The 17,091-nt window shown below is 39.5% G+C and overlaps 1 protein-coding gene across 2 annotated transcripts in view; it reads right to left on the bottom strand.

The window, feature by feature from the left end:
* Positions 1-11,766, bottom strand: part of LOC102172204 (ceruloplasmin) — a 43,775-nt gene extending 32,009 nt beyond the window's left edge. The window contains exons 1-6 of one of the 2 annotated variants that reach the window (XM_005675460.2): positions 11,612-11,766; positions 10,322-10,572; positions 8,475-8,687; positions 7,816-7,986; positions 6,292-6,534; positions 2,974-3,139 (exon numbers count right to left, since the gene is read on the bottom strand). In XM_005675460.2, the coding sequence (XP_005675517.1) occupies positions 2,974-3,139; positions 6,292-6,534; positions 7,816-7,986; positions 8,475-8,687; positions 10,322-10,572; positions 11,612-11,766 (1,199 nt within the window). The remainder of the gene's footprint in view (positions 1-2,973; positions 3,140-6,291; positions 6,535-7,815; positions 7,987-8,474; positions 8,688-10,321; positions 10,573-11,611) is intronic. The other variant, XM_013965432.1, reaches the window with a different exon arrangement.

Below are 17,091 nucleotides of genomic sequence, written 5' to 3'. Positions count from 1 at the left end.
AACTGGAAAATTCTTAAAGAGATGTGAGTACTAGACCATCTTATTTGGCTCCTGAGAAACCTGTATGCATGTCAAGAAACAACAGTTAGAACCATACGTGGAACAACTGACTGGTTCAAAATTGGGAAAGAAGTATGTCAAGGCTGTATATTGTCACCCTTCTTGTTTAACTTCTACGCAGATTACATCATGTGAAATGCCAGGCTGGATGAATCACAAGCTGGTATCAAGATTGCTAGGAGAAATATCAACAACCTCTGATATGTAGATGATACCACTCTAATGGCAGGAAGTGAAGAGGAACTAAAAAGCCTCTTGATCAGGGTGAAAGAGGAGAGTGAAAAAGCTGGCTTAAAACTCAACATTCAAAAACTAAGATCATGGCATCACTTCATGGCAAATAGAAGGGGAAAGAAATGGAAGCAGTGACAGATTTTCTCTTCTTGGGCTCCCAAATCACTACGGATGGTGACTACAGCCATGAAATTAAAAGACGCTTGCTCCTTGGAAAGAAAGCTATGACACACCTAGACAGCATATTAAAAAGCAGAGACATTGCTTTGTCGATGCAGGTCCATATAGTCAAAGCTATGGTTTTTCCAGTAGTCATATATGGATGTGAGAGTTGGACTAAAGAAGGCTGAGCACAAAAGAATTGATGCTTTCAAATCATGGTGCTTGAAAGACTTTTTAGAGCTTTGTGGCTCAGCTGGTAAAGAATCTGCCTGCAACGTGGGAGACGTGGGTTCAATCCCTGGGTTGGGAAGATCCCTTGGAGAAGGGAAAGGCTACTCACTTCAGTATTCTGGCCTGGAGAATTCCATGGACTACAGTCCATGGGGTCACAAAGGGTCGGACACGACTGAGCGACTTTCACTTTCACTTTTGGACTGCAAGGAGATCAAACCCTTCAGTCTTAAAGGAAATCAGCCCTGAATATTCATTGGAAGCATTGATGATGAAGCTCTACTTGGCCATCTGATATGAAGAGCTGACTCATTGGAAATGACCCTGATGCTGGGTAAGATTGAAGGCAGGGGGAGAAGGAGAAAACAGAGGATGAGAGTGGTTGTATGGCATCACCGGCTCGATGGACCTTAATTTGAACAAACTCTGGGAGACAGTGAAGGACAGAGGAGCCTGGTGTACTGCAGTCCATGTATTGCAAAGAGTCAGACATGACAGAAGCTGAACAATAGCAATGTATTTATAAAAATAATGCATGCTCATTGTAGAGAATTTGGAAAATAAATATATATATATAACAAAAAATTTAAGATCCTCGTAATTCTACCATCTCTCTATAAGCACTATCAACACACTCCATGGATATCTTTTCAGTCTTTTGTCTGTACATGTATACAAGTGTCTGTCTGTAGACTACCTATTAGTTTATCTACACATTTTTCTTTTGGAATAAAAATTTTAAAACCTTAAGACTGATTTTTTTTTAAGGCAGGTAGTAATAAACATTGCTTTTAAAACAACTGTGCTGAGATGCTAGAGTCCTGAGATGAGAGATGTCATTCTTAACTTTTTAATTCTATTGTAATAACATAAAATGAGGACAAGTGTGTTTTAGGAGGAAATAATGGCTTGCAATGCTGAGACAGCATCAAATTTCATAACCAGGAGAATCGTGTGAGCTGAAAGAATCTATTAATTCATACTTATTTTAGTCAGTATAAAATAAAAGTTGAATCTAATTTTTGTTCTAAGCTTTGATAGGCTTTTCGTAATTAACACAAAATTTCCATTAACAGATTGAATAATTTGTTGATGAGCTTTAAAGTAAGAAAAGAAAATATTCATTTGGTAGAACATTCTCAGTTTTCTTAAATTTTCTATGAGTAAATTAAAAAAAAATACTATGGGGAATATTATTTTTTGGTGGTTATAGAACTTGATATTTTCTGACATAAAACTTTCATTCAATAGACGAAAAGAATTACAACTCCTGTAATCTTCAAGTTGGTAAATATATTTAGCAGTCAGACTATAGAAAAACTTTTTGTGGACTTCTAAGTGCTGATACCACAGTGATGTATTTTAGTCTTAGTTTTAGGTTATCAAAGAAATAATTGGTAATATATTCTTAAGCGTTATTGAGTAAACATATATATATATATATATATATATATATATATAATATGATTTAAGGATGACACAAGAAATGATTGACTATACCCTCAGATCTTAGCAGGAAAATACAAATTACATGTGAGAAATATTTTTGAGTTTTTGTAAAATTGCTATTGACAACATAATTCACTATGTTTTTATTTTTTATTTATTTATTTTTACAGTGTCATAGTTTATTTGTACTTGATGTTAAGGTTTTGTGATAATTATAACCTACAGGTTACATATGTTGGACAGATTTAAGTCTTCCTACCCTTAATTTTTGAAGCTTTGATCTTTCCCAAGTCATTGACCTCTAGTGATGCAATTCTTCTATCCTTTTTTTCCTTATCTATTATGTTAAGTGTCTCAAATCCCTTATACCTGTTATTTTTCCAGTCTTCTATTTTTTCTTTTTAAAATTATTATTTATTTATTTTTTACTTTACAATATTGTATTGGTTTCGCCATACATCAACATGAATCCACCACAGGTGTACACGTGTTCCCAATCCTGAACTCCCCTCCCATACCCCCATACCATTCCTCTGGGTCATCCTTTTTAAATATCTCATAATTATAAACAAATCCATTTAAAAATTTAATGCTAAGAAAAAGATGAGAAGTATGTTTTTCTTTGCAGTGGCTTCCGAGGCATTTAGAGAAAAATGTAATATAGCAATGATCCTTTGGCTGAATATTTTCCAATTATTGTTATAATTATTTTCCCATCTTTATTTTATTGGTATCTTTTTATTATAAAATGCTTAAGTCCTTGTAGGAATAGCTAGGTTATGAAAAAGTCCAATTATCTTTATTTAACCATGAATATTTTAATCACGGAATCATTACCTTCCAGCTTCTGTTAAACTATTTCCACTGAAGAAATTTATGCCAGATGGAGCATAGTCCCAAAATATTTCTTTAGCAGCAATGTAATAATGAACAACTTGTGTCCCCGTAACGTCTGCTGAAGATTTTTGGCAATCCCTTACACTGAAGAAAGCCTGCATACTCTCTGAAAAATAGTAAATCCAAGTAGAGAATGTTATGAAAACATTAAAACATTTTTCTTAGTCCATATATATACATATATTTAAAACTATAGCCAACAACATTGCAACTTCCCTTTCTTTTGAGAAATTTGAGGTATTTTATTTCCAGAATCTGTTAAAATCCTGAAATGTATGAAGCAAGTACAAGACTCAGGATGCCAAAGTGAATGTTGAGGAGTGTATATTGGTGGAGATTAATAACCAGCACTGGACCAGCTCCTGAGGAATATGGTGCCTGCCTACTGAGAGGGATTTGAGTCTGTTTAATCAAAAGTATCTTCCCTTATGCTTCTGAAGTTGTTACCATTAATTACTAGATTAACTAGTTGGCAGGCAGGAAGAAAACCAAGGCAGGTACGTTTCCATAAGAGCATCAGTCCTGTGTTTTGATTTAAGAGCAACAAAGGTGGGAGTGTAAATTCATACAGACTTTTTGGAGGGTGATTAGGCAGCCTTTGTTAAAATTAAGAACACTTCCATTAAAAACTTTCATTTCTTTCGGTTAGGCAAGACAAAAATTTGCACATACATAAAAAGATACAAATAAAAAGTGGCTAGCTATAACACTGTTAGTGACTTAAACGGGAGGGGATATACATATATGTATATGTATAGCTGAATCACTTTGCTGTACGGTAAAAACTAACACAACATTGTAAATAAACTATAAAATAAAAAATTTAAAAATAAAACAAAAAAATAAAGGAGTAGCTTTATTTTGGAAATGTCATGGAAAAGATTCTTGCCTGGAGAATTCCATGGACATATTCTTGCCTGCAGAATTCCATGGACAGAGGAACTTAGCGGGCTATATAGTCCATGGGGTCGCAAAGAGTCGGACACGACTGAGCGACTAACACACACATACACACACAGTGAACCAAGAAAGTGAAAGCAATTTAGATATCTATCAATAGCTGGATGGTTAAATAAATTAGGCTACATCTCAAACAAATACAGAAAACTATATAGCTATTTAGAAAAGTAAGCTAGACAAACCTGTGGAGACTAAGTGGGGAAGAGGGGAGAGGGAGGTATTGGAAGATTGCAACTGACATATATACACTATTGATACTATGTATAAAATAGATAACTAGTGAGAACCTACTAGACAGCACAGGGAACTCTACTCAGTGCTCTGTGGTGACCTAAAGGGAAGGGAATCCAAAAAAGGGGGGATATGTATATACATATATGTATATGTACAGCTGAATCACTTGGCTGTACAGTGGAAGTAACACAGCAACTATATGATAAAAATTTTAAAAATAAAACTTAAAAAATAAAAGAGTAACTTAGAAGTATAGGGAACGTCATGGAAAAGATTTCGAGATATAAGGATGAGTGAAGAAAGCAAGCAGCAGAAGATAGAAAAACCTATTATATACAAATAATAACCTATTTTTTAAATTGATAGTTAAATAAAACCTATTATATGGGATGTAATCTCTTTATTTAAAACAGTACCTGTGCATTTTTATTTCTAAGTGTTCATGTATATTGTATGAAAATGCATAGTAAACAGCTTTGTGAGTATTCACAAATACACATTTGTGTAAACACAGATGGCTTACAGGGATTATTCACTGGAGAGGGAACTGGGATGTTGGTGGGGTAGGGTTGGACTAATGGCACATTCTTAAACTATTTCTCCAAAGATGAATGCTAAATTTGATTGTGTGTGTGTGTGTGTGTGTGTGTGTGTGTGTGTGTGTGTGCGCGCGCGCTAACTTGGGTGGTATAAACACTTTCCTGTGGCCAAATCTGAAGCTACCACGAGTTTATCGCCGGTTTTATTCAATTCTCAACTCTCTGGAGCTCCTAAGAGGTGGCTCTCATATACCACATTAGACTTTCGCTCTTTCTGTCTGCTGCCTTCACCAAACTCTCCCCTCCCTCCACTCCTTCCTCTTTGCTTTCTTCCTTTCTTTCCAGCAAGTCTATTCATGAATTCTTATAATTACTAAAAACAAAACAAACAAAAAAACAAAAACAAACAAACACAAAAAAGCCAAAACAAACAGACAAAAAAACACCCCAAACTTCACCATGGGAACAGAAGAAACACAGGGGAAAGCTATGTAGTCCACTAGGCCAAGGTTTTTTCATTGTGTCCAGGGTTGACCCTATCTTTCCTGCAGAGTTGAAGAGGAAAGACCTGGCTTAAAGGCAACATCTATAAATGAGGTCAAGAGGAGGAGTAGGTCTGGTGTACATTTTAACCTTTAAAACATATTTTAAAACAACATTCCTTTCTAGGTGAGAACTTTTGTATTATCATTAAATTCTGTCCTTGAGTTACAATAGCCATGTGTGGGTCTCCCTTTTCTCACAACCCTGGGAGGGAGGGTCACAGCACACAGGAAATCCCAATAAGTACATGTTGTTTAGTTGTTTAAATAATTAATTGAAGTATGATGCTAACCAAAGTATTGGACTTAGAAATAAGAAAGGTTTTGATTAGAGAAGTAAATCCCATTTTTGTAAAAAGGGGAGAAAAGTTAAACTCTTTAGTTCAACTAACAATTGTGTTTTCTGACTGAAAAATAATGCAAAACATTTACATGATTCTATGTAGAGTTTAGTCAGATTTAAGAATAGAGAAGATCAGTAATTTCATAATGGGCCTTTCTATCATTAAATATGAAGTGTGATTGAAGAGGGAAATAAACCAGGAAACCATTACTGGGTTGGTTCAGAATTTACATAACACTTGGGCCTATATAATTTCTGACTCTCACAGGGTTTTGGATTAGTGTTTCAATCTCTTGGAAGTTGTCTTCTCAATTTAAAAAAGAAGAGTAATTATATGTGCTGTCAGACACTCAAGGCTCTTGTAAGGCTCACTGGCTAACAAATATATACCTTTTTTTTTTTTTGGTAAAAACAGCAACAAAAATAATCCCTATATGACTAAAAGTGTTTATTACCATAAAGTTAAAAGCGTCAGAGACCTGAGTTCTGGTTCTGACTGTATTACTGACTTTCCAAAAGGCAATCCTGTCACCTGCCTGATGGTGACATCTTTCCCCATTTGGAAGATTTAGCGTTTGTTATGGGTCATAACCCTGAGAGTCCCCTGACCCTGTATTATGTAAAAGGAATAAATCCCTACCGTGTATCCGACAGTCCAGCAGCCACTCTCCAACACCTTTGGCCACCATGAAGGCATCACGCATGGAGGCAGGGAAGACGGTGATGGTGTCTTTTCTATGATTCTGAGATATCAGAGTTTGTCCATGGAAGTAGATGGGGTGCATGTCCAACAGGGTACCCATGCTGATAAAATGCCACATGACCCTGTCTTCTGCACACATGGTGAGATCAGGTAGATTTGCATACAAGTATCCATTTATTGCTGAAAGCAGAAGTAAATTAGCCTATGGAGCAAGCATGTTACCTCAAGGCCACATGGTATATATTCTATGCATTTCCTTATCATGTAAATCTGGGAGTGCCATCATTGTTCTCATGCAAAATCTGCAACAGGATTTGGTTTGTTTCCCTCCAAAAGGAGGCTATAAACATTATCTCTGATTAAAACTGAGGACAACACAAATTTAAAGGCAAGAGGAAGAAAACTAAGCTGCAAGGTAGGAAGCAGTGAAAAGGGGGAAAAGAATAGAAAGAAGCTAAGTCTGTGGAAAAAGGAGACAAAGGTGAGGGGGTCTGAGATAACAAGAGCAACTTTCTGAAAAGTTCTATGTAGAAGCACATTTCCATAGAAGATCTGCTCAGTTATGTCTTTGTTCTTCCGTAATATTTTATTACCCTAAAATTAAATATTTGGGGACGTCCCCAGGGGTTCAGGGGTTAAGAATCCGCCTTGCAATGTAGGCGACATGGCTTTGGTCCCTGGTCAGAAACTAAGATCCCACAGGCCATGAAGCAACTAAACCCTGGTGCCACAACTCCCGAGCCCCGCGCACCACAACAAAAGATCCCACCTGCCGCAACTGAGATCCGACACAGCCAAATGAATATTTTAAAAATCACATTTCTCTGTTGTCATCATCTATTTTCATCAATATCAGATGTTAGAAAAAAAAAAATGCATCTATCTAACTTCACTTGCTATGACACTTTGGAAACCGGCAAGATTTTCTAAATGTCTTCATAGCACCACTGAGCTTCCCTGATAGCTCAGTTGGTAAGGAATCTGCCTGCAATGTGGGAGACCCCGGTTGGATTCCTGGGTCGGGAAGATCCGCTGGAGAAGGGATAGGCTACCTACTCCAGTATTCTTGGGCTTCTCTTGTGGCTCAGCAGGTAAAGAAACTGCCCACAATGGAGGAGACCTGGGTTTATCCCTGGATTGGGAAGATCCCCTGGAGAAAAGAAAGGCTACACACTCCAGTATTCTGGCCTGGAGTAATTCCATGGACTGTATAGTCCATGAGGTCGCAAAGAGTCTGACATGATTGAGGGACTTTCACTTTCACTTTCTTTCACAGCGAAAATGGCATGTTCGTGTCTGACTCTTTGCGACCCCTTGAAACATAGCCTGCCAGACCCAGAATGAAGAACTGGGAAACAGAAACTCATTGACGCAAACTTAAATGAAAGGAAATCACAAAATAAAGTCATAGAAGTTAGAACTATAGGATATAAGGAATGAGAAATCTCTTCATAATCTTACAGCGCATGACATTGCTCTCCTTGAAGTCAGGATCATTAGCATTAACTTGACCAGCTTCAGTGTATGTACGAATGTTGTCATCGAAATACCAGCTATGTTTTTCATCAGTTATAGAAAACACCAGAATGAAATACTCATCGATATATCTTTGCATATCTCCATCCAGGGTTCCTAAAACAAAAAGAACGGCAAAACTTACTCTTGGCGAAAATTATTTTTGCTATGAAATAAACTAGTGATTCTGTTTCTGATATTCAAAATATAAAAGGAAAACCTTTCACCTCCATAGACAGAACCCTAAGTAACTAAGCATGCAAGGAACAGGCAGTTTCTCTTCTCCCTATTTCCCCTCACCCTGTGGGTTCAACACTTCTCTATAGGAGAAAGGTGGCGAAATTTTGTGTGAAGGTGACTAGGATGAAGATTTCTGGGTTTGACTACCGTATAGTGTCCAGCCTGCTCTATTGGACTTGCATGGAGACATTGGACTCAAGAATGCCATCTGGTGCTCAGAGGCCAAATGGCAACGTTACTTTTCTGACTGGACAATCAAGGTCAAAACAGGAAGTTTGTTAGCAAAATTCCACTAGGAGAGTGAAGGAGACCCCACACATCCTAGCTGGCTCTATTTGCTACAGTGAGATTTTTTAAAATGTTACCTCTTTTACAAGTCAGAATTGGTCCGAGAAGTCCTGAAGACACATCTTTTAGAGTGTCTACATGGGAGTGGTACATCCGTGTCACGCAGTTACTGTCATTGGGACCAGGCCCCTGATTTTCTTCTACAAACCACCTGTAAGTGTATTCTGCCCCTGGCTCTAGACGGTCGTCTTCCTTTTGCAGGCCCGTAGTGTTGTCTGGATAGAGAGCGCCTAGAAAATGGAACTTGCACTGTGGTCACAGCAACCAGTGGACAACATTTTTCTTAACGTGACTCATGCTTTCTGTATTAAGCCATGAAAGTGTGTTAATTTGTATTTTTAGAAAGTGTGTGTTTCCCCTTTCCTGTCTCCTGCCTCCTGTCTCCCTAGATTCCCCTTAGTTGGTTTCTACCTGAATGCCCAGCTTGGCCAGTTTCCAGACTTAAATCGAAAGGAGTCAGGCAGCATATGGACAAACTATCATCACCTTTATTGATAGATTCCACAACTATTCATGGTGCACATACTATCTATGTAGGTCTTAGATACAGAGAGTTCCTGAGTTGCACTCTGTATCATCGTCATTGCAAATCAGATTTGGGAATGAGGGCATCAACAGCATCCAAGCTACTGTTGTTGTTTAGCCACTCAGTCAAGTCCAACTCTTTGCCACCCCATGGACTGCAGCCCGCCAGGCTCCTCTGTCCATGGGATTTTTCAGGCAAGAATACTGGAGTGGGTTGCCATTTCCTCCTCCAGGGGATCTTCCTAACTCAGGGATCCAATCCCAGGGATCAATGTCTCCTGCTTGGCAGGCAGATTCTTTACCATTGAGCCACCTGGGAAGCCCCATGACGGGGCTTTACCTGAGCTACATCTTCCAGAGGGCATCAAGAGCATCCATGTTACTGTACACACTGCTATATTTAAAGTGGATCACCAGCAAGGATGTACTGCATAGCACAGGGACCTCTGCTCAACATTATGTGGCAGCCTGGATGGGAGAGGAGTTTAGGGGAGGATGGATACATGCATACGTATGGCTGAGTCCTTTCGCTGTTCACCTGAAACTATCACAACACGTTAACTGGCTATGCCCCAACACAAAATAAAAAGCGTCTATGTTACCTACAAGCTGCCCACTGATGTCAGGAAGTGGTCTTCAGCATGGATGACATTACCCTGAGCTACTAGCTTTGTTCTGAATCTGGGGCCTTGCCCTTTTCGTTTTTATTATCATAGAATTTTGCCTCAGATCTCCACCATTTGAGGCTGGAATCTAATAACTATGGATAACATTCCCTCATTCAGTAGGAGAATTTGAAGCATGACCAACCTCTCATCCTTTATCATCTTTTGAGACCAACCCTATTTTGTGTTAGCATTCTCTTCCCTTCCTTTTCCCAACACCATCAAGCAGCTGTGAGTGTGGATGTTTAAGAGAGAAGATACTGTCTGGAAAATAGTGACTTTACCTGACACTGATGTTTTCTAAGAGGCTAACCCTCTTTCACTAGAAAATGAGATGACAGGACATGGATATGAAATGGCAGGACAATATTTCTGCCAACATAATACTTAGCTCATGAGTGTCTCCTACCCTCCAAACTTATGTATTTATTTATTTACATGAGAGAAAAGTGTGGTTTCTTTCCCAGAAGTTGAATGGGGGAGAGGGATTGTCATTCATTCATTTCAAATGAGAAATTGAAGAACAATCTGGGATATAGAAATTAGAGACATCCGAAGTAAAAGTCTGTATTCACCCAAACTACTCCTTTAGTTCATAATTGCCTTGCTTTTCCTGAGGTTTGTACTCTTCATTAACAAAAACTCAGGAACCTAAGGAATAGGAACTCACTTACCTTCATTATCTTTAGTGTAGGTTAATCCATGAGGATGGAAACTATACATTCTGGAAGCATTATTTTTCACATGTACATGAATGAGGTCTCCAGTCTCTGCTTTTATGATTGGACCGAGAAATCCCAACCAGGATGGTTTTTCAATGGTGGTTTGAAATGTATCATCCGTGTACCCAAAATACAAAGCCTTTTTATAGACAGATCCTATCCTATCTTTGCTTGGTTGGAGATATGTTTCAGATTGAAACTCTCTGTAAACAAACAAACAAGCAAGAACTTGAACAAATTTTTACTGAAAAGAAAGCAATGTCAAATCAACTTAAACTAGAAGTAAGAATCTTTCCAGTCCAACTTCGCAGAGAAAACCCAGACACTGGTGAAAATCTAGAATGAGTCAGAAACAATACAAGGAGAAGACTGGAAAGTCTGGTGAAGAGACGAAATGCAAATGTATCAAGTCATATGCCTGGCCTTTCGGTTCAAATGACTTAGAAATTCTTTGCACTGAACCATGTATGGAAGGTTTCTGACCCTACTTTGAGGTTACTTTAGCTCTCAAACATTAGATCAATGTTACAATTTAAGATTCTTTACACATTTCCATGATTCAGGGATTTGTTGGTAGAATTGGGGGCATTTTGGCAGACAAACATAGTAAACCAGAACCCCGCATATAACCTTTAGATTTCTTTGTCCCAATCATCTGAACAGAAAAATCAAGCAGAGAGCTGCAATTTTACAATCTCTGCCATAGACTCCATACCAGAAAGAAAAGCGTTGTTTGAGCTCTTGTGTACCATTCATACTCATCCCTGATGCTGGAAAGACTGAAGGCAAAAGAAGAATAGGGCATCAGAGCATGAGACAGTTGGATGGCATCACCATGCAATGGACATGAGCTTGGGTCAACTTCAGGAGGTGATGAGGGACAGAGAGGCCTGGTGTGCTGCAGTCCATCGGGTCACAAAGAGTCAAACATGACTGAACAACCACAACAACCACCACTTACACAAAATCGATGATAAATACAGGATTAGAGATGATCCTTGAAATATGTATCGTGAAGGCAAGAGTGGCAGGAATCCCAGGAAGGAGCAATGTCTGATTTATATTAATAGCTAGCTTCCATGTATGCTTATACTAAAAAACTCAAAGGAAGCAGTTCTAATAGCAAAATGTGCCCTTAAAGAGTCTATCATGGAAACTTCTTCAGCAGCATTTTATCAGTGAATAACAATTACCAACATTTGTGTCTAATAGCAAATGTTTCAACACGAAGGTATTACTTACTGATCGTCCGAAAAAGGCATTCCATTGAGCAGGTTTTTACCAGTAGGAGCATAGTTCCAAGTAGTTTCTTCAATGCCTATGTAATAGTACCTATCTATTGTCCAACCTAGAGAACTAATATAAACCAGATAGATCAGTGAAATAAGGAGCTTCATTTTCAAACCTTGCACCTGGAGAGGCTGAGTTATGTTTCCCTTCCTTTTATAATCTACACATTCTTCCTTTATTTATGTTTGTTTACATAAGCCAGGGTTGCATAAGAGCTCATCAAATGCTACATCTGCATATATGTCATTTCCATTCCAAATGCATTTAGTTTTCACTAGTCAGCTGAGGTGAAATGTTGCACAACACAGAGAATGCTGGTTCTTGACCCAGTACACCTTACCAATTAAGAGCTTGCTTGAATTACTGAGGAGATGGGCTACACAGATTATTCATCAGCCCCTTGAGATTGTTATCTATTTCTGCATGATAGGAATCACCTCCAGTTTAGTCTAGTCTACAGATATCCCTCTCTTTCTCAAGTTACTGTGTACTGAATCAGGTTTATTTGTCCAATGGGCAGCAAGTCAAACACGGAGATGCCAAGGTTTGTGGCAAAGAAAAGATTTTTACACAAAGAGGAGAACAGGTTTCACATCCGTCTCCTCAAAGCTGGGATCTCTGTGAGTTAAAGAAGCAGAGTGGTCTGAGGCACGGGGAAAGGTGATTGGAGGTAAGGAAACGGTGAAGTAACTGCTGTTCTGCACAGGTGCAAATGGCCGTGCTTCCTCGTGGGACACGAGTTCTGAAAATGGTGGCATTAGTATGTTCTGAGGGTGAGGGTTTTGGCCCTCTGATCTCAAAAGGTCACCCATCAGATACTCGAACAGGCCCAGTGGAGGGCTCAGTGGTGTCAGTGGATTTGAACTGGATGAGAGGTCATTCTGAGTTCCTGAAACACAACTTGAGCACACATACTAAGGTGCCTATGTTGGAGATACTATTTGCAGGAGGTGGTGAAGGGAGTCTTTTTTTTTTTTTGATTAATTACTTTTGGCTGTGCTGGGTCTTTGCTGCACATGGGCTTCTCACTGCGGCGGCTTTTCTTGCTGAGGAATGCGGGCCCAGGACTGTGTTTCTTGAGCTTAGTTGTCCCTGGTCATGGGGGATCTTCCTGGCCCAGTGTCCTGTACATTGACAGGTAGATTCTTAACCACTGGACCACAGGGAAGCCCCTTTATTTATTTTTTAATAATATACAAGATCAAAGTATTTTTTTTCTGGCTGTTTATATAGATAAATACACATACTTAAAGACATAACAAACTAAATACAGCTCTGAGAGGAAGAGAGAGGATTATTATATTAAAAATGTTTTTTTATGAGAAGAGTACATTTCCATATTACTTGATTTTAAAAATCAACAAAATACTTGCAATTTTAAACCCTTTTTTCATTGAAAAATAATGAGAATATAAGTATCTTCCTTATAAGCAGCAATTACTAAATTCTACAAAGGCTAAGACATCTAGGCTGTCATATTACTAAGTTTTTCACATTTGTGAATGCTCTGGTTAGCTTTAAGAGGAAGCTAGGAAAACAGACCACGGCTTTGGGAGATTTATATGTCACCAGCAGATACTGGAAGAAATTCAGAAAAGCTAGGCCTGGAGGGACCATGGTGGGTGGAGAAATCAGCCCCAGGAAAGCAAGCACCCTTTGGGAAGCAGCTGAACAGGGTTACGGGAGGACCCAGGTCATGTACGACGGGTTTCATGAAAGAGGAGCTAGGGATGGGCTCTCTGGCCTCAGTAAGGAGATCCAACTTGGTTGGAGCAGTTGGATGCTGCAGTCACTCATATTCCTCTGTGTATGGAAAAACCTTACAACCTTCCCTGCCACTGTGTCTTAGACTAGCTGTCATAGAAGGGTTCTACCCATCACACAGGGGGCAAGATGCCCTTAAAAGGACTTTCAGATGTTCCTTTATCTCCTATAACTTCTTTTCTCTTTCTTTTACGCACATTAATTTTAGTCTGGAATACAGATAATAGAAGAGCCATTGAGCTGGCATATTTTTCCCTCAGTAAGTTACCCCAGTAAGTTCAAAGACATCTACTGTATTTACTTCAAACAGATCTATCTCCAGTTCTCACTCTGCCGTTCACTAGATGTGTGATTGGGGATGAGTTGCACACTCTTTCTGAACTCCCATCTTTCCTACTTGTAATATGAAGGTTATAATAATTAAATTTCAGGGCTCCTCTTCCAGCCTGACACAGTGTAGGCATTTAAAGAAAGTTAGCATCCTCTCCTGAGACAATGAAAACGGTGTAAGTAAATGTCCATTGTTTCTTTGTTTTCTTCTCAACAAATGACTAGAACTGACTTCCATTTTAGGAGTTGGGGTGGGGAACACTTTGCCTTGGGTAATATACTCTATGGCTCATCCATAGGGGGAGAAGGCAATGGCACCCCACTCTAGTACTCTAGTCTGGAAAATTCCATGGACGGAGGAGCCTGGTAGGCTGCAGTCCATGGGGTCTCTAAGAGTCGGACCTGACTGAGCAACTTCACTTTCACTTTCCACTTTCATGCATTGGAGAAGGAAATGGCAACCCACTCCAGTGTTCTTGCCTGGAGAATCCCAGGGACGGAGGAGCCTGGTGGGCTGTCGTCTATGGGGTCACACAGAGTTGGACACAACTGAAGTGACTTAGCAGCAGCAGCAGCATCCATAAGGAAATTTGGCTTCCCAGGTGGTGCTAGTAGTAAAGAACCTACGTGCCAATGCAGGAGACATAAGAGACGCAGGTTCAATCCCTGGGTCAGGAAGATCCCCTGGAGGTGAGCATGGCAACCCATTCCAGTATTCTTGCCTGGAGAATCCTATGGACCGAGGAGTCTGGCTGGCTATAGTCCACAGGGTCACAAAGAGTTGGACATGACTGATGCACACATAGGCAAATTATGTTTGCAGTCCTGTCCTTCTTTTCCTGCTTAGCCCTCAGTAGGTTAGTTTTTTGGCACAGCAGAATTTGATGTTGGTCATCATTATTTGACTATATTCTTGGTTGGTAGCCCAGAAACATAATGTGACAGATTTAGAGAAGCTTCGTTGAATTTTGTCCCAAGATGTGAGCACAAACACCTTGGACAGAATTTGAATTCTCCTCTGGTTTTCCTCTTTCATAGCTGAAAATAAGTTGAAGAAATAAACTGAGCACATAAAACTATGCATAAAGACCCAATGATAATGGAACTTTATGTTTGTAAAAAGCTTTACAATATTTAAAATACCTTACAGAAAAAAAATTTACCCAATGTAATCTTCAAAACACTGTCCCCTAACTTCCACCCCTCATACTTGTTTCACAGTTGAGGTGTGGACAGCTCAAAAGGTCAGGTAAGTAGCTGCAGGATGTAAACTCCCCAGTTATGGAGCCAAGATTCAAATATAAATCACTGGACTCCAAGTCAAATGTTTCTTTCAAGTGACCTTACTTGTCCCCATAATTTAGCTCAGTTGGTAAGGAATCTGCCTGCAATGCAGAAGACCCCAGCTCATTTCCTGGGTTGGGAAGATCTGCTGGAGAAGGGATAGGCTACCCACTCCAGTATTCTTGGGCTTCCCTTGTGGCTCAGCTGGTAAAGAATCTGCCTGCAATGAGGGAGACCTGGGTTCAATCCCTGGGTTGGGAAGATCTCCTGGAGAAGGGAAAGGCTACCACTCCAATATTCTGACCTGGAGAATTCCATGGACTATTTAAGTACATGGGGTCTCAAAAAGTCTGACACGACTAAGTGACTTTCACTTTCACATACTTCTATATATCCACATATGTTAAGTTTTACTCAGAATGTATGATGCTAACCATATCTTCCAACAAGGCAAACAAATGGAATATAAATGGTGTGGGGACAAGACAAGGAGTTTAAAAACAAGAGGAATGTGCCAGCAACTTTCACACCCATTTCTATTTTTTCCATTACATTTACCAATAATCACTGTTGAAACAGCCATCAGATTTTCCTTAGCTGCCTTCTAAACACTGGTTCTAATTGTGTCGGCCAATCTGGAAAGGGAAGTTTACTAAGCTGTTTTTCTAGAGGAGGAAACTGAAACTTGAGTGCTTTAAACAACTTTCCAAAGCAAGTAGGTTTTGGGTTAGCCAAAAGGCTTATTTGGGTTTTTCCATAAGATGATTCTGAACAAACTTTTTGGCCAGCTCGATATTAAAGCTAGAATTTAAATGAAGGCCTTAAAGGCTGGTGGATGGTCTTACTACTAAATGTTCTGCCTTGTAATCTAGATTACTCTGTAGCAAACTATCAACTAGGATATTGATATTAGATGAAATTCAATAAGTAGAAGAGTTAGGAGCCAGGACAAATGGGTCCACTTGAGATAAAGCCCTGTGTCCTTTCTGGGTTAAGACTACAGAACCAGTTTTCACAATATGGTCTAGACTTCATGAAGGACCAGATATCCACAAAACAAGGCATAGAAGGGCATAGAGGTAAGATATGGAGGGCCAATGAGAAAGAGAAAAGCAGACCCTGACTCAGAATTGGCCTGGCATTCACAGGTAGGCCTGGTGTTCTGTTGAGCATAATTTCTAGAACACCAACATCAGACAACACCACTGGTGACCAGGATAGATCAAGATGAAAACAGGACCATTCCATAATCATGTCTGAACTCACACGAGGGAGCATGAACATTGTCCAGACCAAGCATTCCCTTATTCTGGCCAGAACTGACAGCTACCTCTTTACCAATTACACCTTTGGTTTTAACCCTCTTGCTTAATAGTCAAGATTATGAAGACATCCAATGGTAGAATTATCCCTACTTCTTTACTGCATTCAATCCAGAGCAAGGCCTTGTTTCCTTCCACACCCTCTTAAATCACTTAATGCAAGTCTTAATCCTGCAACCTCCCATGGGCAGAGGGTCCTATCTTGCTTATTTCCCAGGCTTATTTCTAGTTTTGTTTTTTTTTTCCTCCCCTGGATCTTTCAATAATAACTTTTTGTGCCCCGAGGCCAAGAGAACTCAGTAGTATTCAATGAGTAGGTTTCTGTATTCTTTGTCTACAAAAAAACCCTCTCAACTCCCAGCCTTAAAGATCTCCAACTTCAATGAGTACCTTCTGCTGTACCCAACGTTAAATGCTGTGGTTCTGCAAGTGGAAAACCAGAGTCTCATGAAGATAAAAGGGTGGAGGGAGAGTTCAGAAGTTGCTTTCTGAAGCTCTCAGGCCTCCAAGTTGGTCTACAGATAAAAATAAATTTCTCCAAACATATCTCTGTGTGGATTTAGTTGCTTCAGTCCTGTCTGACTCTGTGAGATCCCATGGAATGAAGACCCACCAGGTTCCTCTGTCCATGGGATTTTTCAGGCAAGACTACTGGAGTGGGTTGCTGTTTCCTTCTCCAGAGGATCTTCTCAACTCAGGGATTGAACCCATGTCTCCTGTGTCTCCTGCATT

This window comes from Capra hircus, chromosome 1, assembly GCF_001704415.2.
Source record: "Capra hircus breed San Clemente chromosome 1, ASM170441v1, whole genome shotgun sequence".
NCBI classification, from domain to species: Eukaryota; Metazoa; Chordata; class Mammalia; order Artiodactyla; family Bovidae; genus Capra; species Capra hircus.
This window is presented reverse-complemented; position numbering and strand designations above follow the sequence as displayed.